General features: G+C 41.6%; 1 protein-coding gene and 1 long non-coding RNA gene across 2 annotated transcripts in view; one reads left to right on the top strand and one right to left on the bottom strand.

Annotated features, from left to right (window-relative positions):
* LOC117282634 overlaps nucleotides 1-23,668 on the top strand; it is a 128,058-nt gene that overhangs the window by 91,205 nt on the left and 13,185 nt on the right. The window lies entirely within an intron of this gene.
* LOC111868530 lies at nucleotides 6,500-20,383 on the bottom strand. The gene is made up of 12 exons (XM_033753082.1): nucleotides 20,368-20,383; nucleotides 16,454-18,482; nucleotides 16,109-16,176; nucleotides 15,088-15,173; nucleotides 13,776-13,961; nucleotides 12,501-12,615; nucleotides 11,775-11,832; nucleotides 10,331-10,469; nucleotides 9,373-9,508; nucleotides 9,126-9,281; nucleotides 7,537-7,694; nucleotides 6,500-6,798 (listed from the first exon to the last, which is right to left on the bottom strand). Exons 2-12 carry the CDS (start codon nucleotides 18,444-18,446, stop codon nucleotides 6,624-6,626), a joined length of 3,270 nt encoding a protein of 1,089 aa, XP_033608973.1. The 5' UTR covers nucleotides 18,447-18,482; nucleotides 20,368-20,383; the 3' UTR covers nucleotides 6,500-6,623.

Below are 23,668 nucleotides of genomic sequence, written 5' to 3'. Positions count from 1 at the left end.
TTTGAAGAAAGCAGTCTTCTGGGATTTGGCACCGTGTATATGTGGTGTTAACCGACGTTTCGGAGGAACGTATCGCCCCCATCTTCAGGGTAGAAGAAAAAAAGTATAATAAATCTGCAAGCGACAACACCGTGAGAAACGGTAAAGCAGACTGCTTTACCCTGACTACCCTGAAGATGGGGGCGATACGTTCCTCCGAAACGTCGGTTAACACCACATATACACGGTGCCAAATCCCAGAAGACTGCTTTCTTCAAATAAGAATATCTTTACTGCAACTCCATTAAATCACATTGGTTCGTCTTAGTGGCTTTGATGAAGTCAAACTTATCATTAGATTATCCGTTTCTTTCACAGAAAATTGGAAGTTGCTGTACTCTAGGAAAGGTACATGAAAAGTGATGCGTCTCCATATAGCGCCATATAGAGATGTCTGTCTTACAGCTATTTCCTAAGATATATGTTTACCATAAACATGGACAGAGACGTCAATGTCCTATCTTCCATTCTATGAATGTGTTTAAGTAAGAAGCAGTCTTTTGCTCCATATAGTGGTATAACCTATGAAGTTTTTCATGAATAGTTAATTTTCTTATGCAAATACCTTGGTCGTGAAACAGCTCATGGAACCTTCCTTGTATCGTCCATGTTGACCCCATTCTCTTCCCCCATGACAGTCATCATCCGATTGACCTGGTTGTGCATCGACCCTCAAAACCGTTTTGTCTGGTCCCATAGCTAACGGTCTGAAAAGAAACGAACTCGATAGCAATAGGTGGAATATCCTGCATGATATCTGTTACTGCACTTACTCCTCCAATCCCACACTTCGATCCACGGAGTTAACATTCTTTTGTTTTTCCAAGGGTTCAGAAATCAGTCTAAAGAGAGCAGTCGTATCACTATGGCACGTCCCCCAAAGGAAAGAAAAATCACTCACTCATGGAGCTGAGCCCTTCTTGAGAAGCCGCCAATTCTGCAGCTACTCAAGAATTTCTCAGCATTTTATGGAACCCGAAGGTTCATTACCGTGTTCACAAGAGCCCTCCACTGGTACCTATCCCGAGCCAGATGAATCCAATCCGTACTATCCCATCCTATCTCCCTGAGATCCGGTTCAATATTGTTTACCCACATACAACTTGGTCTTCCCAGTGGTCTCTTTCCTTTTGGCTTTCCCACCAATATCCTATTCGCCCCCATTCGTGCTACATGCCCTGCCCACCTCACCCTCCTTGACTTAATCATTCTAATTATACTTGGAGAAGAGCACATATTATGAAGCCCCTCATTACGCAGTTTTCTCAAATCTCCTGTCACGTCATCTCTCCCACTAAATCTAATTTATATTTTACGATTTCTTCCATCACTACCCTGAGCGAACCTGCCCAGTACGTACTTCTAACATTAAAGGAAAGAAAAATGCATCAGGAATTTGATATTTCTTATTTTATATATCAGTTTCTACCGAAGTTTGAATTTAATTTAATTCTATTTTAAGAACACAGAACTAACCACTTTGCTCAGGGTGCTTCTCTGAAGCTGATATTGACTTAGGATAATCAAATCAAGGATGGTCCAACGGTGGGGCATGTAGCATGCACGGGGAGACCTCAGATGAGTACATTTTCGTCAGAAAATCCATAGGAATAATAACATTTAGGGGAACTACGGAAGATAATATTAAAAATGATGTTAAAATAGTGCCTGAAAGTCTGGATTTCATGAGACTCAATATAAGGTCCAGTGGTGGGATCTTATAAACACGGTAAAGAACCTTTCGATTCTCTAAGGTTGGAGGCTTTTCTTGACTAATTAACCGATCGTCAGCTTATCAAGAATACCTTGCTCTGTGAACTTGGTTAATTGATATTCTTATGGTCAAATCTGTCGTTGTTGCACCGTAAAAGACAAGACGTTGTATAGGTTACAGCTAAAAGGACCCCACATTTCTGTGTTTCTAAGTCCTTGTAACAGTACCATAATGGAGACATTGCTTTAAGAATTACTTGTGCATTAGATAAAAGCTGTGTACTATTTCAACATGAGACATTTTCGCCATTGCACAAGCCATCCAATGTCAACAGACTTAATTTAAATAGTGCAATTATTCATTTGGCCTTACGTGTCCAACACACGCACGGACACTTAGCGGATGCAGCAGGACACCCAGACATGTAACGAACAAACTCCGTGGCTTTAGTCCGCAAGCGAACTATACCGATCGAGCGACCTCCGCTTGACGGCGAAGTTAGTGCCAACTTTAACAAGCAGAAGAAACATAACAGTCAGAAGATACAACAAATACGAGAAACAATTTTACTGATAATTTTTAAACTTCTACAATTTTAACTTACTGTTACGTGTTAGTGGTTCTAGCTCCTTCCTTAGGTGGATGCAAAGGATACCTGTTGTGTGAAGGCAGTTACCTGCAACAGGTCAGTATTGTCAGCAATATCTAAGGACACAGACGGAGCCAATCGCTTTCTCCTATCCACTAGTATACAAGATAATTTATTATGATCTTGAAAAATATCGAGATACAGATTTTGACGGATTTACACGGTTTCAGCATCCATGAATGCAAAAAAAGAGAGAGTGGTCTTTGAGATGCAGTCTATCTGTCTGCCCGTTTGTCTATATGTATGTAATGTATTTATGCATGTAATGAAAATTTCGAGACAACCAACCCCAGTCACAATAAAGATAGACCAAAAACAACTGGAGAATGTGAAATGTTTTAAATATTTGGGTAGCTTCTTAACAGAGGATGGAAGGTGTACGTGTGAAATTAAATCCAGGATTGCCATGGCAAAAGCTGCATTTAGCAAGAAGAATCTTTTTACCAGCAAATTGAACTTAAATTTGAGAAAGAAATTAGTGAAATGCTACATTTGGAGCATAGCTTTGTATGGGGCTGATACTTGAACACTTAGGGCAGTAGATCAGAAACACATGGAAAGCTTCGAAATGTGGTGTTGGAGAAGGATGGAGAAGATCAGTTGGACCGATTATGCTAGAAATGAAGATGTGTTATTTAGAGTCAGTGAGCAGAGGAATATCCTACACGAAATAAGAAAACGGAAGGCTAATTGGATTGGTCATATCTTACGCGGTAACTGCCTTCTAAAAGAAGTTATTGAAGGAAAGATTGTATGTATGTATGTATGTTTATATATGTATATATGTATGTACGAGTATGTACATGTGCCCCACTAACGCCTAAACAGTGGACGGATTTTGAGTACGTTTAGTATTTAAGAATTCATTCAGTCTAGATCGGTGCTCCAATAATAGGGGCCTTTCACATGAGCTCCCTGACATAAAATTGAGTTTTTCACGAAAACGGTTCTAACGATTATGATTGAATTTTGATAATTTATGGAGACCACCTCCCGAAATAAATTTATGTAGTAAGTGTCTTACAGAAAATGAAGGCGCATCCTCTATGTATGTTATATCATGAGCAATGACTATGCAACGATTATTGTTTCAGACCATGAGGAGATTTTACTAAGAGTGTGCTGAATAATAGCATGAAGTAATTTTGTTCTGGATGTCCGATCTGTACGAAGGAACACGCGGGAAGATCGGCAGAAATGCATTTCCTCAAAGTGGTCCCAGAATACAGAATGACAGATCATAAAATTGTTGTTTTAGAAAAGTTAGAGATTACATGTGAGTACATCAATGATCACCTATCAGTAGATCCTAAAGGGTTCTGACGATGGCGTATAAAACTCAGAATTCCTGGATTTGGGGGCTTTGTCCATCGTCCTGTATTCGAAAGACTAGAGAACACAACGTTTCGGAAACTGCGTCTGTTTCCGTCCTCAGGTGAGGGAGACATATCTACTCTGTTGGGTCCCCCAAGTGATTGAGGTTAGTGCTTTCTAAGGGGCCCAACAGAGTAGGTGTCTCCCCCCAGTGATTGTGGTTATCTCTTTCTGCCGCTTTCTCAGTTCTTTAGCCTATAGACAGTCGGTGGGACTCCTTGAAAAGGGGATCAGCCATTCGCAAGGCCGCTTCCTACACAAACACAAAATAAACGCAGATAGATATCCATGCCTCTAGTGGGATTCGAACCCACAATCGCAGTGTTTAAGAGGGCGAAGAGAGTCCATGCCTTAGACCGCGCGGCAACTGTGATCGGTTTGTTTCTTAAGTACATTACGGTATCGTGTGTAGTTTCAAAATGAGTCGGGTCTCTGGAAGTGATAGATGCCGTGCGAGTGGGAAGGTAATCTGGCCCGATACCATTTCAGTACTAACGCCTTGGACTTCCTACATAACGGCTTACACGACGCCCCGGCTTAACGGAGCCGACAGTGCCTTGACAACTTTCGAAGTGTGACGTGTAATTCTTCTTACCGGTGTCGATCGGTAAGCCGTCCCTCTGCCCCCTTCACCTCTTACCGTCCCCACACACTGACTTAGTGTCTACAGCATCCAGAGCAAATCGCATTTCAGCCTGAATATGCAGGCGCTGCTGGAAACGAGAAACCTGTTGAATGAAGCACCCGTTTGTCACCCCTCGGATATCTCTCTCTTTTCAGTCCTTGTAGTACAGAGATCTGAGCCGGACTGCCTCGCTCCTGGTACTTAAATTCTTTTGCGGATTTTATATCATATTTATATTTATATTAAAACTGTTTTATTTAAGGTAGTCGGTTTCTGTAGGAGTATGAATTAAGAAAAGCTGAAAGTCAGTGACGCTTTCCAGGTATCTTGAAATACACGTAACGTTAGGTGAACTTGGCGTTATATTCAGTCACCGCAATAGCGCGTATAACTACACTCTATAGTGTGACATGGATAGCCACAGCGTTGCTAAGCAACGGCTCGGTAAAAACCTCAGCAGTAGAGAAACTGTTTTACATTTGGTCCTATGAACCGACGAGGAAAACACGCCTCTAAACAATAGAGGGGTTGTGTTCCATTTGCAGTCTGATAAGTTAGGGGTTTTAGTTAATCATGAACTGTTAACCAATTATTCATCTTCAATTTTATTTAGGCCTATATAGGCATTGGCGCCATTACCCTTTAACCTCCTCTCCACATAAACAGAGAAGATCGCTCAGACGTACACACATACCAAACCATCAAGATGCGTGACAAAAAAAATTCTCCCTTTTTTGTAACTGTTTTTACCTAAGACGCGTGATGGAAATGAACAGTAGATATAAGGCGGTAATTCTTGATTTATACAAGTCACGTGGCATTTATAAGGTAGTGAATTCTAGAAAGGCGTAATGGAGGAGTAAAGAAATGCTTACAGGTATTTAATGAGGAAAGCACACGAAAAGCGACCATTTGGACAATCGGCATGAGGATGGAAGGATAATATCTTGCTGGATATGAGGAAACACGTTGTGGAGTGGTTAGAGATACCTTAGGACAGCCGTGTCAAACATGCGGCCCCCATAGCCACAAAGTGCGGCCCTTCAACTTTTAGAGCTAATTGATATTAAAATTTTAGTAGAAATATTTTTTGTGAAGACAATTTTCCAACAGACCAGAAGACAAGAAGTCTCACACAGACATAAAGTAGCATGCTGCAGGAAAAGTGATTCTGAGAATTGCAGAAGGTTTTGTCCAACTAACGGTTTGTAAAGTTCGTGAGGACAAACTATTGTATTTCAGAAAGTTAATGCACTAAAATCCGCACAGCTTCACCACACCAAGTATTTCCAAGAATCCCTTTTGGAGGCGTAGTAAGAATGCAAGGAGGGTGTGCAACTGACAGACAAGTGCAAGGGATTTCTACCTTCAAAACTAGCTTGCACCCCCAGCCACTGTCTAATGGGCTGCTAGCAAACTTTCACTTTTATGACCATTGAGACAAGATACACCTTCCTACTAGTCCGGTAGTCTCTTGTACATTGTCATTCAGTTCATTTTCACACAGCGACAGGTGCTGATGTTACATTGAGATGAACGTATAAAGGTTATAATTAAATATTAAATTATCAGCTACGAGTTTTCTTGTATATGTACAGTAACTTTTAGAGGGCAATGTCGCTTTAAAAACATTAAAGTAGCAAAAAAAGAAATATTGAAAGTGAGCGCCATGTGTTTCAAGAAAAATGGGAAATCGCTTATTTCTGTTGTGAAATAGAAGGTAAAATTACATGTTTGATTTGTGGGTAAAATATAAGTGTTCCACTTTAGGTAATTATATTGAAATTATTCCTAAATAATAAATAGAATTAAATTTCCTTGTATCAAAATCTAATGTATATTTCTATTTTGAAGTGCTGCCCTGGACTATTATTTATAGGGCTGAGGTGGCCCTCTGTACAAGTTGAGTTTGACATGCCTGACTTAGGATCATTTTCAGTGGCTTTCTTTAGTTTTAGCTGAATATTAGCCTCTGCTTTTTTTGCTGCTGGAGGATCAACTCTTTACTATACTTAGTACATATAATTCTATCAAGTTTGTGTCTCTCTCGCATCCCCACAAACACACTTAATTTTCGCTGAAATAAATATTACACAAGTTCAAGTTCGATTATAGATATTTATTTGCCAGTTTAATAATACAGTGATATTACAGATATGTTAATCACAGGAATACAGAATACTACTTTATACTACTGAAGTATTTTCTATTTGCCAAGTTATTTACGTGAAGACTCTATTGGGATCGACGTTTGGCAGAATTTCAACCACGTAATCTCGTAGCTGGCTGCTTACGGCGTCGATTACATTATCGTTGAACAGGCCAATGACCCAACTTGAAATGTTAGATACCAGCCAGTCAAGAATTCCAAGCCCAGATACTTCAACGCTGATGTCACTGTCGAGAAACAATGTATATATATATTAAGACGTATATATAAGTTCTTTTTGCTGAGTTTATGTTCGGAGATAAAAATAATCGTGCTTCTAATATATTTTTTTTTGCAATTAGATGTGTATTTTTTATTGCTAGTGGGGTGGGACTAAGTCCCTTGTACTGCGGCTACTTCTGGCCTATTGTACAAGCCCCAGATGATAGGTGAGGGTGATTGTGGAGCAATTGGTGGAATGAAGATTGGCAAGGGAAACCGAAGTACTCGGAGAAAACCTGCCCCAGCGCCACTTTGTCCACCACAAATCCCACTTGACCAGACCCGGGATGGAACCCGGGGAGCCACGGTGGGAAGCCAGCGACTAACCACTTGAGTTATGGCGCGGTCTAATTAGATGTATATGTATGCAATATTATAGCAAGAATGCATGTAACAATTGTTTACGCATATCTCACAAATTGGTGGCTTGTGTGTTAATGCGAGTTCTCTGTGCCAATCATAATAAAAATCGTCACCTGGATACGGTGAGAGCTAAGATTTATTTTGTGTGTATAGAATATTCTACAGTATCTATATTGGCAACAGCACCAAATTGCTCGGTTTATTGTCGAAACGGACTGCATAAATATAGTTACACTTCGATGCCCGCCGGAATACGGAAATCTGCACTTTATGTACCAAATGTGATGCTGCTTTTTAGAAGGTACAAGCTGGAAACTTATGGAATTCAGTAACGTACTTACTCGGCACTCTCAATATATAGGTCATGGAGAGAGATGATTGGATTGGTGGACACGATAATGTCAACCTTCAGGAAGACTGAGTTGTGACCGACTTTTCCGTCCAAAGTGCCAGAAGGTCCGACGCCCTGGAATTCAGCCTCATATTTGTTGTAATGAACCTGTAAACAGAGAATTCATGATCTCATTTCGTATCACCACGGAACTCAAAACTGAATCAGTTCAATGAAACTAAAATCATTTTTATGGGTCAATCGTGTTTCTGGACTTCGGTCATGGCCTCATGTTCTGAAATTAGTTTAGAATTTCGGAATACTAGACGATGGATAAATTCCACCCGAGATATTTGTTAACCAATTGTAATCAATCTAATGTTATGTACTGTAGCTTTCTCATATGTATATATCCTTATTTTTATATATCCGAAATTTACATTCTTCCTTCAGGGTAAGAGAGTAAGCCCCAGAATAATACACAGGAACGGGTAGAACGCTACCTCAAGTATATTCCCATCTATATTTGATTTCTGAGAGCGAGGAATAATCAGTAGAATTTATGACACAACACTAATCTTTGAACTCTTTCTTAAATTTTAAATTAACCCTTTTTTAATTTTCCGGTGGTTTATAATAAATTCTGCACAATATTTAAGTTTATTATATTGTAGTATGTGTGTCTCATTCAGTATTTTTAGTTTTTATGTGTTGTTTGCACAATGTGCAAGAAACGAACACTCGTAGGGCTAATCGTGTCTCTCTGTCCACGTTTCCCTCGAGAGCCGTTAGATGGATTTTGATGGAATTTCCTGTGAGTATGTACTATTGAACGTCACAACAAACTCGGAATTATTAACTTTCTCTAATAAGTAGAACCAATGTGAAGTTCGAACTTATGAGGTGGAAGCGACACCAGCTCTGCTTAACGTAGAATCCTGGAACTGTGTCTAGTAACAAATCCTTTAGGAATATGTAGCTTCGTCGTAAAATGCAAGAGAACAAGATGACTACATTAATTTTCTAAGCGAATTTAGCTTTCGGCTTGAAAGCGATAACCAAACTAATCCTTTGGGTTAGGAATATGAAATTTGTAGGTCCTAACATTAATGAATATTCACAATAAAAATGTGCAAGGTAGTATTTAGAGACTGTGTTCTCGTACGGATGTCATATTTCCATTGCGATTGAAAACGTTATACTTTGTATAGTTAATGCATGCTCCATATGCACTGTTAAGGATAGGTACAACACCAACATAACATAAACCGTACCTTCCTTATAAATAGAAAGTTTTGTTTATTGCCTAATTGAGCAAAATATCATGAAGACTTACTGGGGGATTGGAGTTATAGCTCCACATATTTTGACCTTGGCACTAGGCCACTTTACCCCCGGGGAAATCTCCTCAGGTACCTTTTGGTTAGGGGGATCAGTGGGCCTCAGAACCTGTCTGGACGCTGTGGAGTAGAGAACAATCTTTCCCTGTCTTCAAATCGCATCTGGGTCGTCCAGCCCATCGCTATACCAACTGAGCTATTCCGAATCTTAACCTTGCTTGTAACAAGAGAAAAACAAGCAGCGTGGATATTGACTTACACGCAGTTCTGTCAGTCCCAAACTTCCGAACACTGTAACGCTGCCTTTATCAGCATCGTGAACCAAACTGACGTCTGATATCCTTGTGAGTGAGGCCAAGTTCCTGACCCGACCCTGAGTGGCTGTGAAGTGCCCGTGCCATGTGATCCACAGTATCTGAAATGGAGAGTCCGAAGCCATAAATTTGTTTTGCAGTCTGCGGCAAGCAAACCAGTTCTTCAGCCGATTTAGGGTAAAGTTAACTTACCTCCTTTGAGAAGCTAGCTGATAGGTCAGGAATGTCAATCTCATTCAGTTGGTTCTTGTCTACAAACTCGCGCAAACTTTGCAGCAGTAGGTCCACGTAATCGTTTCCTGCAACTCTGATAGCCCTTGCATGTGCCCTGCAAAGAAGGGAAGAAGTGAGATAGATAATTCAGCGGTCCCACTGTGTTCAGAAGGGATTACTTGTTAAACTGGAGATACTTCTCCACTAAAATAGTCCAGGAACTATTATGATATTAAATGCTATGATTTTGTTAAAGTGATTAATGTCACTATGTAAGGTAAAGCTATCCCTCTAACAGGCCGTGAAGGCCCATAGGATTTTTAGACATCGAGGCTCCCATATGTTCTCTATACAATCCAATCGGCTCACAGATGGCGGTGAGGTTGTCAGCCTTGCGCCCCCCCCCCCGGAAGATTCCTGATACTAATTTCTGTTAGAGGCTAAGTCGATCCCAGGGCCATAGTGCGGCTGTAAGGATTAGATAAATTGGAAAATCACATCATCGGGACTCGAACCCGCAACCATCCGGCTTGTAAGATAGTGCCTCAACCAACTACGCTATCATGTGCCCCACTGACTATGTACGAGATATTTCATTCCATCATGAATTAGAGGATAATGCTACAATTAATATTTAATCCATAAACTTGACTAAAAATCTTTTGAATATGTTGGTAGGTCGAGATTTTAAGCCTCAGCAATGTTTGACGCACAATTAAAGTAATTAATAACGGACGACTTGACTGGGACCTTAAAAGTGATATTTATCTAGTAGACCAGAAGATGCCAGAAGAGTGAGCAAAAAGTTCCTCTACATACACGGCTATTTAAATTCAAATTTTGAGACGAGTAGTTGCGAAATTCTGAAATATTTACGGAGGACTGGTTTCGTTATTGTTTTGTTGAAGCCATGAGAGTGGGGGGAAGTGAAGGTTACCTGTAGGAGCTTGCAGTTCTGGTTTCACGGATCAGTTCAGTCACTGGCATTGTCTGCAGGATGTCGTCGAGTCGCTTCTTCACGAGACGATTAAGCAGGTTCTTCAGCTCACGATTGATGCGGTCGACGACCTTGGCCTCTGAAATACCGATCACATTACACTCTTATGTGTAGGCCCATGCGCTGCGTATGTGTTGGTAGGATTCACGGAAATAATTCTATAGCACCCTTATGAAGCTTATGTCTAGGCCCATGCGCTGCGTATGTGTTGGTAGGATTCACGGAAATAATTCTATAGCACCCTTATAAAGCTTATGTCTAGGCCCATGCGCTGCATATTTATTGGTAGGATTCACGAAAATGACTTTATAGTTAGTTGGGCTGATGTAAACACTGGTTCAGTATCCACTGACAAAATTGAACTCGTGGTACGAAGTCTGCTGGACCTACGTCGTGTACTCGCGTTGGATGATACGGATAAAGCTGTTGGTCCTGCAGGATCCTCCAAACACTAGATTTTGATGTCCCCACAATCTTGGCAATGGCACGAGTGTTGGTGGATGGCTGTTCCTCTATGCAATGCAGTATGACATTAAGGTGCCAAGTTTAAACGAAATGATTTTAAATGCCGCCCCAGCGCTGCTATTTTACGTTTGTGGACATGGGTTCGTATCTTAGATTTATTCTATAGGGAACCCTCAGGACGCTCCTGAAGTATGGCACCAAACTCCTGGAACACTCTATATAGCCTATTATGCTACTTTTGTTGGCAGTTCACCATCAGTGAGATATTCTTTTTTATTAGGTGTAACATTGTCCCCGTTTTGACTTGCAATATGATAGATCCTTGCTTATAAATAAACAGCTACTTGGAAGTCCTTAATCTAAATCTGTTGTCCTGCATGAGGTTTTGTTGTAGAGTTTTTCTGCGACTTAAGTGATAGATTCATTTTGTAAGATTTGAGGCTTTCACGGCGGTGACTATGAAGAAAGCAGTCTTCTGGGATTTGGCACCGTGTATATGTGGTGTTAACCGATGTTTCGGAGGAACGTATCGCCTCCATCTTCAGGGTAGAAGAAAAAATATATAAGAAATCTGCAAGCAAAGAGACCATGAGAACCGGTAAAATTCATTTTGTTTAGACGGTAAGTTTTGTGCTTAACGGCGAACAGAGCGGTTGCTTTATTTAAGCGATGTCACTTGATATTAGTTTTCTTCACTGACAATTGTTGTCATATTGAAGAAAGAAAGAAAGAAAGAGCCCCCCTCCAGGATGAGAGAGCACGGTTCATGTATTTGTGTTGCGATACTAGTGTTAACTCTTGAGGAGTACCCAGAATTCTTTGCGCTTTAGAACATGAATAGTATGGATTTGAAGAAAATAGTGGAGCAAGTGGTACTGTGTGTCATTACAGGCAATGTGAAATACACGTAACACCTTACCATGCTTCCCTACGTCCAAGCCACTAACGATGCGCTTGTTGTCGCTTTCGTAACTGACCTAGAAATAGAAAAGTATTTGATCTGTAACTCAGAAATCGTACTGAAGATATGAGTGACTTAAGTATAATATTCGGTTATTTAGCATTTAGAAATAAATACATACACAGACGGGAATGCATGTAAAAGTAAAAGGAAAGTTGTCCTTGTGCTTAACTAATTAAGCACTACGCCATGAAGGCGTATGGGGAGTGGATGCACAGATCCTTGTTTTCTTTACCTCGGCACTAACTGGAGGTGAGTAGTCAGGTTCACGCCTCTGCCGCTTTATTCCGAGGAGAGAGTCCCCGGTACCCACTGGGTAGGAGGTTGGGTGGACCTTAGAACCGGTCTGGACCACATAGAGAAGTGAAAATCCTTGACCTTAACGGGACTCGAACTTCGACTCCTCAGTCGTCCAGCCCGTAGTCAGTCGCTATACCGACTACAGTAATATGTACGGTATTTAATAATAATAAAAATGATTACGAAACTGTAGAAGAGGCCAGGGCCCAACAAGGGGTTGTAGAGCCATTAACGATTGAATGCATGAACCCTGCTAATAACAGTAATCTTAGTAACACGAGCAGTATATTAGATTTGAGTCAGTGGGCTAAAATCGTCTCGGGCAGTAGTAAAAAATAAAAATAAATCTAATATGGCGTTGAAGTTAATTGAAAATTCACTGACCGAAAGGTATGATCCAATTGGATTATACAGGACATCGTAGTTGATGGTCTTGAAGGAATCTCCCTCAAGTGAGAGACCCACTTTCCCAGTCGCCTTGACGTCAGCATTTCTCAGACTGAAAGCGAAAGATTTTGTTGCTATGTGTTCCTGCAAAATTTACTGCCTTGCCTCTTGAGAATCATCAACAGTATATATATATATATATATATATATATATATATATATATAGGAAGCATTTAGCGTTACATTTACTGTCAGGAAAGTCACAATTCGTGTTTATACTGATTCGATTTAAGTTCTTGGAAATATAAGTAAAAAGAAATTTCTGATATATTTGCAGTGTGGCCTTAGTTTTATTCGTATGAGGGTAAATCACCTACGATCCATTTCCTGCAGTTACATGGTGATAACTGAGTCAGACAAGAAAGAAAGCAGGAAAGCAAGAGGAGAGTCGTTGAGCCTGCTTCTGCTTGTTTCTTGCCTGCCTCATATTTCGACCATGAAGATGGAGGTGGTATGTTCCTCCGAATCGTTGGGCTCTTTCTGAACTACACTGCGTTACAGTCCAGAAAAGCTTACCATTCAAGTGATTTGATATTTGTAAAATAAATTCTGTGGCTTTAGTCCGCAAGCAAAATAGACCGAGCGACCGCTGCTTGTCAGCGAAGTTAGTGCCAACTTTAGCGGAAAGAAGGTGTCTCGCGGTCAGCGCAATGAACCCCCACGGCAGTTAATTTCGATTTTCTAGACCGGAACCGCTACTATTCCATTCAAGTAGCTCCTCAGTTATCCTCACGAGGCTGAGTGGACCGTGTTCGAAACCCACTATTTCTAAACAAATCTGGTAGCGCCGGGAATTGAACCCAGGACTTTTGGATCTGTAGCCAGGAACTCTGACCACTACACCACAGAGGGGGGTCTTTCATATTTGTAATATAAAGCAAAATAAGCAGTTTAATTTTATGTCAGATTTTCAGTCCAGCTGTTTATGCTTAATACATTTTAACATACAGGCATATATTATTTTAAATATGTATTTTCGCGCATTCGAATAAAACATCGACTTTGAGGCTAATATACTTATACTTACGAAGTTTCTAGAGGTGTGGGATGTAGCGATTTGAAATCAATATTATTAACAATAGTAACACGTTTACTAAAGATATTTAAAAGCTGCTTTCGTATAATGGCAGACTTAACATGTAAGTCCAATATACGATTCGTATTTTTGCCTGAAGTTATAGCGTTTAAATAGATGTATATATAAGTAATTACAGGAGGTCCCCGGAGCTTGTGACTGGAAGCTCAGACAAGACGTTCTTGCTCGTAATATGGAATTTGCCCCCAATTTGGAGAGTACCCAGGTCGATGTCTAGACCCAAGTTCAGGAACTCGAGATCAGGTGTTGCCTCTGTGACGTCAGTAACTGGTGCGTTGATGAGCCTCAGGTTGGAAAGTTCTCTGTAACATTAACACTTACTTATTTACGGAGTCCGTTCCGCTTATGCCTTTACGGTGTCGAGTTTTTTTTTTCTATTTTGAGCATTTTACAGAAGGTAGGACTCCTTGGACGGGAATCAGCTCGTCGCAAGGCCTCTCTACCTAAACACAGGATAACACAAACACAGAATAAACACATACACATGCCAAACATCTATGCCTTGTGCGGGATTCGAACCCACAATCCAGGCTTCCGAGCGAGCGAAGACAGTTCATGCATTAGACCACTCGGCTACCGTGACCGGCGTAGCATCAGTTTTTCAAATTAATATTTTTTTTCCTTGGCACTACAGCCCCAGTGGGCCTAGGCCTACCTCCATAAACTTCTCCGTTCACTTCAGTTAGATCTTACACATTCGGTAGGACTCCTTGGGCCGGTGATCAGCTCGTCGCAAGGCTTCTACCTGTACACAAACACAGAAAAATGCACACACACAAACTAAACATCCATACTCTGAGTGGGATTCGAACCCACGATCCCGGTTTCCAAGCGAGCGAAGACAGTACATGCCTTAGATCGCTCGGCTACCATGACCGACCAAATTAATAAATACATACATTAAATACGAAGTACGTATCCAGCGCGTTCGTACGCTTTGGATTACAGTTACTTATGAACATTTACTCGTAGAACTTAGAATATTTTCGAGGTCACGGAATGTGAAACATAGGCTGTTATGAAATATTATGTTTCTGGACATCATCGTCCTGTTTTTAATTAAAAAGAGGACGTTTCGGAGACTGGATTCTGTCTCCTTTTTTCAGGTGAAACCTACTCCGTTGGTCCCAATGGATATCTCATCCGGAGATAGAGACTAGATTTATCAGTTGGGCCCAACTGAAGTTTAACCTGAAGAAGGAGAGAGTATCTAGAGGAGAAACGATTAATTTTTAAATAAATTAGGACGATCGATAATATCCAGACACATAATATATCATCTTAACAAACCTTCAGTTCTTGCAGTCTAATATCGTTTAGAATTTAAAAATTGAATTTTGAGGTTTATGATATTCTTTCTGATAATATGTACTTAATAATGCAAAATAAAAATGAGGTAGGAGTAGACGGATAAGATAGAAAACTTACACAGAGATGTCATCATCGATTTCAAGGAAGATGTTGCTAAGTTCCAGATCTTCTTCTGTGGGGATCGTGTGATACAGCTTTGCATTCTGTAAGTGAACACATTATACAGTCGTCTACCAACAGGATGAAACAGGTNACTGGTGCTCGCTATCAGCCCCATTCTGCCAGCGAGGCCGGTCCTCTTCTGGCAGTGGTACCCAATACTTCCCCATCTACCGCAGGCATTGGAAACTACTTGGATGGGAAATTTTGCTTAATTTTTCTCATAGGTCTCCTAGAGACATGAGGATCTTTTACGTGCCGTAAATCTACGACACGGGATCCACGGCTTAAAGTCCCTCCTGGAGGACTTGTTCCCTGAATTTTTCCGCCCTTAAAAATTCAACGACCTCCGCCGGGTTTGAACCCGCGTACCTTTACTGAGTTTAGTATGGATAAAGATGAGAAGACAATCGTGTGACGTTAATAGATATGAACCTAGAAAGGGCGTTCTTAACCGTTCAGTCACGATAGTCGGTTATTAAGCGATACATTTCCATCAACTTGGCCCATATATATTGTTTCCTCTTTAGTTCGTTGGTTAAGAACATGATTCTGGAGCTTGAGTTAATGAGCCATCATATGAACCACTAGAACGGTCATGTACTGTTATTAACAGAGAACAGCAAGGTAATAGTTGCGTTTTGTTTAAAGCATTGTTCATCATTAGCAAGAACGAAATAAGGAACATCTTGGAAGCACAGTTTTCAACCGGAAACCTAAGGATTTTCATGCAGTGTAGGAATTGAACAGCCGAACTCTGGAGCTTGGAGATGATAAGGTTATTTAGTATGGAAGGAGAGAGGTACTTTTATCAAGGTACGCAGTAGGCTGAAGAGACTTGCTTAGCTCTCTGTTTGAGGAAGGCTGTTCAACCTAACTGAGGGCGGATTCACTATGAAAGGCCTTGAAGCTTAACGTGATGACGAAAATACGATTACAGGCTAGATTTACTGTGTGGTAATGTATGTGGATAATATACCTTATGGAGTGTGGAGGAGACTGAGATCTCGGCTTTCTTCACTGCGTTCTCCAGTTCAGCACTCAGAACTGAAACCAGATGACCTCATGTATTTGCTGTTAAAGCGCTGGTGAAAGAATCAAAGAAGTACGCATAGGAAAATAAACATTAGAGCGGTTATTGTTAGAATTTCCAAAGTGAAGAGACCATTAACAAACGTTGCAAATTAGAACCAGAAGAGTGATCGGAAGGATGGAAACGACATTTATATATTCACGGGTCATTATTATCCAGTTTAGATTGTGATAGATCTATAGAACTGAAAAAAAAATCCGACTGTGCCTGGACAGAGTTCTTAATATTTACCAAGATGCGGCAAGACTTTCCTTGCTCCCGGAGCTGGTTTGGTAAGTTCATTATCTGTCCCTGGAAGTGGTTGTGGTTGTATAAGATCACCGCCAGGACCAGGTTTGATGAGTTCGCCGCCGGTACCAGGAAGAGGCTTGATGAGTTCTCCGCCGGTTCCAGGAAGGGGCTTGATAAGATCTCCTCCGGTGCCAGGAAGGGGCTTGATAAGTTCTCCTCCGGTGCCAGGAAGGGGTTTGATGAGTTCACCACCGGTGCCAGGAAGGGGCTTGATGAGTTCTTCGTCTGTGCCAGGAAGGGGTTTAATCAATTCGCCGCCGGTGCCAGGAAGGGGTTTGATTAGTTCTCCGCCGGTGCCAGGAAGAGGCTTGATAAGTTCTCCTCCGGTGCCAGGAAGGGGTTTGATGAGTTCACCGCCGGTGCCTGGAAGGGGCTTGATGAGTTCTTCGTCTGTGCCAGGAAGGGGTTTGATCAATTCTCCGCCGGTGCCAGGAAGAGGTTTGATTAGTTCTCCGCCGGTGCCAGGAAGGGGCTTGATGAGTTCTTCGTCTGTGCCAGGAAGGGGTTTGATCAATTCTCCGCCGGTGCCAGGAAGAGGCTTGATGAGTTCTCCGCCGGTGCCAGGAAGGGGCTTGATGAGTTCTTCGTCTGTGCCAGGAAGGGGTTTGATTAGTTCTCCGCCGGTGCCCGGTAGGGGCTTGATGAGTTCTTCGTCTGTGCCAGGAAGGGGTTTGATCAATTCTCCGCCGGTGCCAGGAAGAGGCTTGATGAGTTCTCCGCCGGTGCCAGGAAGGGGCTTGATGAGTTCTTCGTCTGTGCCAGGAAGGGGTTTGATCAATTCTCCGCCGGTGCCAGGAAGAGGTTTGATTAGTTCTCCGCCGGTGCCAGGAAGGGGCTTGATGAGTTCTTCGTCTGTGCCAGGAAGGGGTTTGATCAATTCTCCGCCGGTGCCAGGAAGAGGTTTGATTAGTTCTCCGCCGGTGCCAGGAAGGGGCTTGATGAGTTCTTCGTCTGTGCCAGGAAGGGGTTTGATCAATTCTCCGCCGGTGCCAGGAAGGGGTTTGATTAGTTCTCCGCCGGTGCCAGGAAGGGGCTTGATGAGTTCTTCATCTGTGCCAGGAAGGGGTTTGATCAATTCTCCGCCGGTGCCAGGAAGAGGCTTGATGAGTTCTCCTCCGGTGCCAGGAAGGGGCTTGATGAGTTCTTCGTCTGTTCCAGGAAGGGGTTTGATCAATTCTCCGCCGGTGCCAGGAAGGGGTTTGATAAGTTCACCGCCGGTTCCAGGAAGAGGTTTGATAAGTTCTCCGCCGGTTCCTGGAAGTGGTTTGATGAGTTCATTGTCTTCTCCCGGAGCTGGTTTGATTAGACCGCTCTCACCCCCTGGAGCCGGTTTGATTAGTTCATTCTCACCGCCTGGAGCCGGTTTGATTAGTTCATTCTCACCGCCTGGAGCCGGTTTGATTAGTTCATTCTCACCTCCTGGAGCCGGTTTGATTAGTTCACTCTCACCCCCCGGAGCTGGTTTAATGAGTTCATTCTCACCTCCCGGAGCCGGTTTGATTAGTTCACTCTCACCCCCCGGAGCTGGTTTAATGAGTTCATTCTCACCTCCCGGAGCCGGTTTGATTAGTTCACTCTCACCCCCCGGAGCTGGTTTAACGAGTTCATTCTCACCGCCTGGAGCCGGTTTGATTAGTTCATTCTCACCTCCCGGAGCCGGTTTGATTAGTTCATCGCCTGCTTCTGATCCAGGAGCTGGATTTATAAGGACATCCTCTGTTCCTGGAGCCGGTCTTGTGAGGGAACCGCCTGCTCCCGGAGCCGGTTTCAGAAGTTCGTTGTCTGTTTCTGGTATCGGTTTCGTAAGTTCAGTGTCTGGTGCAGGCTGAGGTTTGATATGTTCAGCCGCTGTTCCTGGAGATGGTTTGATAAGTCCAGCCTCTGCCCCCAGAAATAGGGCCACGGCCGCGATAATTATCGCTTGCCTCTTCATTTTCTCGTAGGTTCAGTGCCACCTGATTTAGGTCTGCCTGCATAAGGAAAACAGATAGTTTGCAGTGTAATCTTATTCAGATACTTGAGAACCGCCATTTATGTTCCGCCTCCCTTAGTCCGTCTGTATGTCCAGAGAACACGTCAAAGTGTTTCTATTCAAGGTAGTATTCAACATAAATTTGTAATACTCTTCAGTAAATTTTGTTGGAGGCGGTTAGTGACGAAGTAACAGAAAAACTTCTGTGCTTGTTTGAGCACATCTCGCTAAATATTTAGATGAATAAGTGTATTCTGAAGATTAATTGCATTAATGACCCATTTATGGCCCAACAAAGTTTCAGTGTGTATCTTAAAAATTTTTCAGATTGATAAGGTTGGTGGAGTTACGATTTTTTTTAACTGTATTTTCATTGACAAACCATTGTGTGCGAGTACAATGACAGGTAGGAAGTAACCCTTGGCCGCGGTAAGAAGAAAGTGAACAAAGCGTGAAACAAAAAATGAGATGATTGACTTTGGACTGTGATGAAACCATTTTTGTTTAATTCTTTTAATCTGCTACATTTTCCCAATGGCCGTTTGAAAGACATACGATATAGTTACTAGGTATTTTGTGAGTATTTAGTTTATATCGATCTTGTATTGACAATAAAAGTAATTAAGTCTGATTTCTTGCCCATTTAATAGGTGTATACAATTTTAATTTCTCTCAAATTTCAGTATCATTATGTCGCAGTGAAGAGTTGCTTTTGAATTTAATATTTATTTATTGTTACAAATGTGTTCGTTATAATCTTATTCGATTTATTTTTTTCCTGCAGAATACGTCAGTTAAGTGTACATATGATTTTATATAGCTTCTATAAAATAGAGCTGAAATATCTTTGGAGAGGAGAACAATTTTCATTATAAATTAATTATGTCCAATATTAAAATATTGCCACATAATGAATTTTAATTAAACTAATTTTTGAAGACTGTCTTCGGATTTCATAAAGTGTTAAAATTTACTTACGAAGAATTTGGAAAAGTAAATCTGAATAGCTCTCATTATGTTACCCATATTTTGAAATAGGAATATTTTCTTTCTAACGAACTTGGCGAGTTTTCCCTTGGTCTATTTATGCGACAGTTACTTAAAAGTCTTATATTTATAGGAACATTCACGATGATAAATATTTGAGACCCACATAACACTTCCATTGTATCTCCTATTGTTGCCTGCAATTGAAACTTGTTATGCCTACAGATACAAGTTCACTGGAAAGCTTTTGCGGATCGCGTCAAAGGGAAGAATCAGATATGTTGAATATGATTGTCTTTCAGAAAGAAGTCAGCTGGAGAGATCTTCCATCTAAATAGCCACTAAATATATATTTTTAGTAACTTGTATGGTTTGAGTTTCTCCCTACGGGTTTTACACTCCGTCACGTCCAGGGAAACTTTTTTTGTTTTTAGGCACCTTGCTGCATTTTATAATTTGTTATGGGTGCTGTATTTTTGCGTACATTGCTGTCCTCTATAAATTTCAGGAAGAAACTCACAGAAAAAGGAAACAAACTCCGTGGCCTCTAGTTCGCAAGAAAACTATAGCGACCGAGCAACCGCCGTTTGTCGGCGAAGTTAGTGCCAACTTTAGCGGATAGAGGGTGTCGCGTGGTCAGCGCAACGGATCCCCACGGCCGTTAATTTCGGTTTTCTAGACCGGAAACAGAACAAGGAAGCAAAACCAAATTTAATTTAACCAGTACTGGAGACGTGTCAGAAAATTCAAAGCCGTCTGGAAGTCAAAACACCTGAGTTTTGAAAGTGTCTGTCGTGGTTATTTACAAATATCCAATAATTGCTCTTGATGTTTGTCGTTAATTAAATTTGCCCTGAGTATTTCTAAATTAATAGCAAGTAGAAAGCGAGTCTTACCTTTTTTCTGCTGCTTCTCTGTTCCTGTCTCCTCGAAGTCTGATGCTACTGCCTAGTGGCTGTTATTTATATATAGCGAGGGTAGCGGGTCTGTTTGGTAATATTTTCACTATTAAATTGACATGTTCCATAAATTATACTTAAGGCTTGTCTTAATACAATTGTAATTATATTTTCATTATCGGCTGATAAAATAACGCTTTTGAAAAGATAAAGAAGATTTAAAGATTTGTTCTTATAAAATGAAAGTAATCTTAACTCTATAACCTAAGATTAATTACGTCTGATCCTATGAAGGACTGTGTAGGCTGATTGATAAGGGGCTAGACAGTGGATCTTGAGGACACGTTGAAATCAACGAAAAATATGTATACAGGAATCATATTTGTTACAGGCAATCTAACTGAAGGAAAGCAATTCATCACTGGAATTAAATGCCGATACAGCAAAGAATAGAACGAGATGGAGCAACACAGGTTAAATGCTTGGTTAACTAAACTATATTGATGGGGTTTTAAGTAGCAATATCGTTGCTACTACAGATAAATTAAAAAAATAATGAACTGTCCGGAAAGAATATGTCCGTAATCGATTGTAGGCATCGCGCCAAGAAATCAATTTTATGGCCAAAAACTTAACGATTTCTATCGTAACAATGAACAAATTCTTAGATATACTGACAGGGTGCACCGCCTCCTGGCTACAGATCCAGAAGTTCGGGTTCGATTCCCAGCGCTACCAGATTTTCTGAGAAGTAGTGGATCTAGAACGGGGTCCACTCAGCCTCGTGAGGATAATTGAGGAGCTATTTCAAAGAAATAGCGGCTCCGGTCTAGAAAGCCGAAAGTAACAGCCGTGGGGATCCGTTATGCTGACCATGCGACACCCTCTATCCGCTAAAGTTGGCACTAATTTCGCCGACGAGTGATGGTCGCTCGGTCGGTATAGTTTGCTTGCAGACTAAAATCACGGAGTTTGTTCTGTTTGTTTGTTTGCATTGACAGGTTGACAGTTACCGAAATGTACGTTCTGTACGCTACGATGATGATGAAAAACGTTCCCCTCGGGAGTTTTACGTCATACGTTTTTCTTTTTGTTTCTCTAACGGATTAGGACCTCTGGTCTGTTCCTACTTCAACATTAATCTGAAGAGAGTGGATTTCACAGACAGTTGGTAAGACCCGCTACTTGTAATGGACGAACATAATCCAAGCTTTGAATGGATTGGAATCCACGATTAAAGTGTACAAGCTGGCGAAGACCACACGACCACTGTGATTGGTCCGTTTCTTTCGGCATTCCTGGTCCAACAGCACTTCGGAAGCCTTGTCTCGCCTATCGGACGTTTTTGCATCTAGTTCCGCAAGATGCATATTAGTTGTATGTTGTCTGTTTCGAGCTGTTAATTTGTGTACACGCTAAATAAAGAGCTTCATCCGTATTCAGAGGTCCACATTTTCCAGCGACATGGCTCTAATACCACCCGCATCACTTCTATAGCTTCCTCAACTTTTATTACTGTCTCATTCCATGAACCTCTCCACAGTGTGCACTCCTACTTTGTGTCCAATTTTATTTAATATTTGATTTTGTGTTTAGTGAAATCGATATTACACAATTGGTATAATGAAGGGGCTACGGACTACACGCCCGGGGTTCGATTACCGGCAAGTGCAAGGAATGTTTCTCTATTCTACAGCGTCCAAACAGACACTGGGGCCCTCGCAGCCTCGTATCCAATGGTTATCGAGGTATATTCCCCATGGATAAAGCAGCGGAGATCATGAATTGTGGATTTATACCTCCAATTCCGCATACGTCTTCATGGCGTGGTGCTTAATTTATTACGCACAGGGAGAACCTTTCATTTTACCTCTTTGTATATGGCAGAAAAAAAGAGAAATTGGTTAGATACTTATGAGCGTCAACAAGGCTGTAGATCCACGAACCCTCGCTTCCTCTTGAACTCTTGTTTTTGCTGTCTGTGGTTTTGCCATTACTTTTCCGAAATATGACCCACGCGGGCAGCTTAGAATTTGCTTCATTATCTGTAAGACTTGTGTAATTTCATGTAATAGGTCTGCACCATGACAGTTATAGGCATATTATTTCGACTATGGGGTCGCTTGGACTTAACAGAAGGTATATTGGGCGGTATAGTTCGCTTGCGGACTACAGGGCACGGAGTTCTTTTTTATAAACAAACAGAATTTATTCAACTGTGCCTATGGTCTTTATTAACACACTAATTCGAGCACTAATATGTACTGTAGTCGTACTACGTACATACTGGAATGTGGATGGTCAGAGCGTTGCTAGGTAACGCACCCTGAGATGCACGCACGCAACAATGAAACAGTGAGGTTACGCAATCTGCTTCTCCGCAACGGATCGGAAAACACACTTCGCGTAGGTGCAATGATGTCACACTCCAACAGTGATAGTTACCACGTAACTTGCTTTCGGTGTTGTCCATGCGGTGTCAAAACAAAGTGGCCTCCATCTTCAGGGTCGAGGATGCACTGGGAAGGGCCAGCAGCATATACGAAAGACAGACCAGTTCTCTCGTCATAGAGGGCGCCCCACAAAAACAAGACCGTAACTGTCCAACAATAATAAATATGTGGTCATGAGCCCCATATGTGGCTCGACATCAAGATTTACTGACTGACCGTCAGTCGCAATGTGACTTTGACTTTGAGGGTCGAAGAATACCCGTGTGGAGGCTAGTTGCGCTTCAAGCTGCAGTCAGACGATGTTTCATTCTGTCAGCAAATAGGAAACCATTATATTTGAAGATACATACAAACGTTTTTTTTTCTTGGCACTTCTAAAAAAAGTTATTGAAGGAAAGATAGAGGGGCGGATAGAAGTGACCAGAAGACGTAAGAAGATTCTGGATGACCTTGAGGACAGAAGAGGATATTTTCATTTGAAGGAGAAAGCTCTAGATCGCATCAAATGGAGGAACTGTTTTGGAAGAGACTGTGGACCTGTCGTCTTGATAGATTACAGATGAATGAATGACTACAGCCCCAGTGGGCCTAGGCCTACCTCCATGAACTTCTCCGTTCACTTCGGTTTTTCTAGATCTTACACATTTGGTAGGACTCCTTGGGTGGATGATCAGCTCGTCGCAAGGCCTCTACCTATACACAAACACAGAAAAACGCACACACACACAAACTAAACATCCATACCCTGAGTGGGATTCGAACCCACGATCCCGGTTTCAAAGCGAGCGAAGACAGTACATGCCACATACAGACTTTAGGGTTGGAAATACCAGAAACGGAACCA

The sequence above is a fragment of the Cryptotermes secundus genome, unplaced genomic scaffold (assembly GCF_002891405.2).
Source record: "Cryptotermes secundus unplaced genomic scaffold, Csec_1.0 scaffold239, whole genome shotgun sequence".
NCBI lineage: Eukaryota > Metazoa > Arthropoda > Insecta > Blattodea > Kalotermitidae > Cryptotermes > Cryptotermes secundus.
The sequence above is the reverse complement of the archived record's forward strand: the minus strand, read 5'-3'. Positions and strand labels throughout refer to the sequence as shown.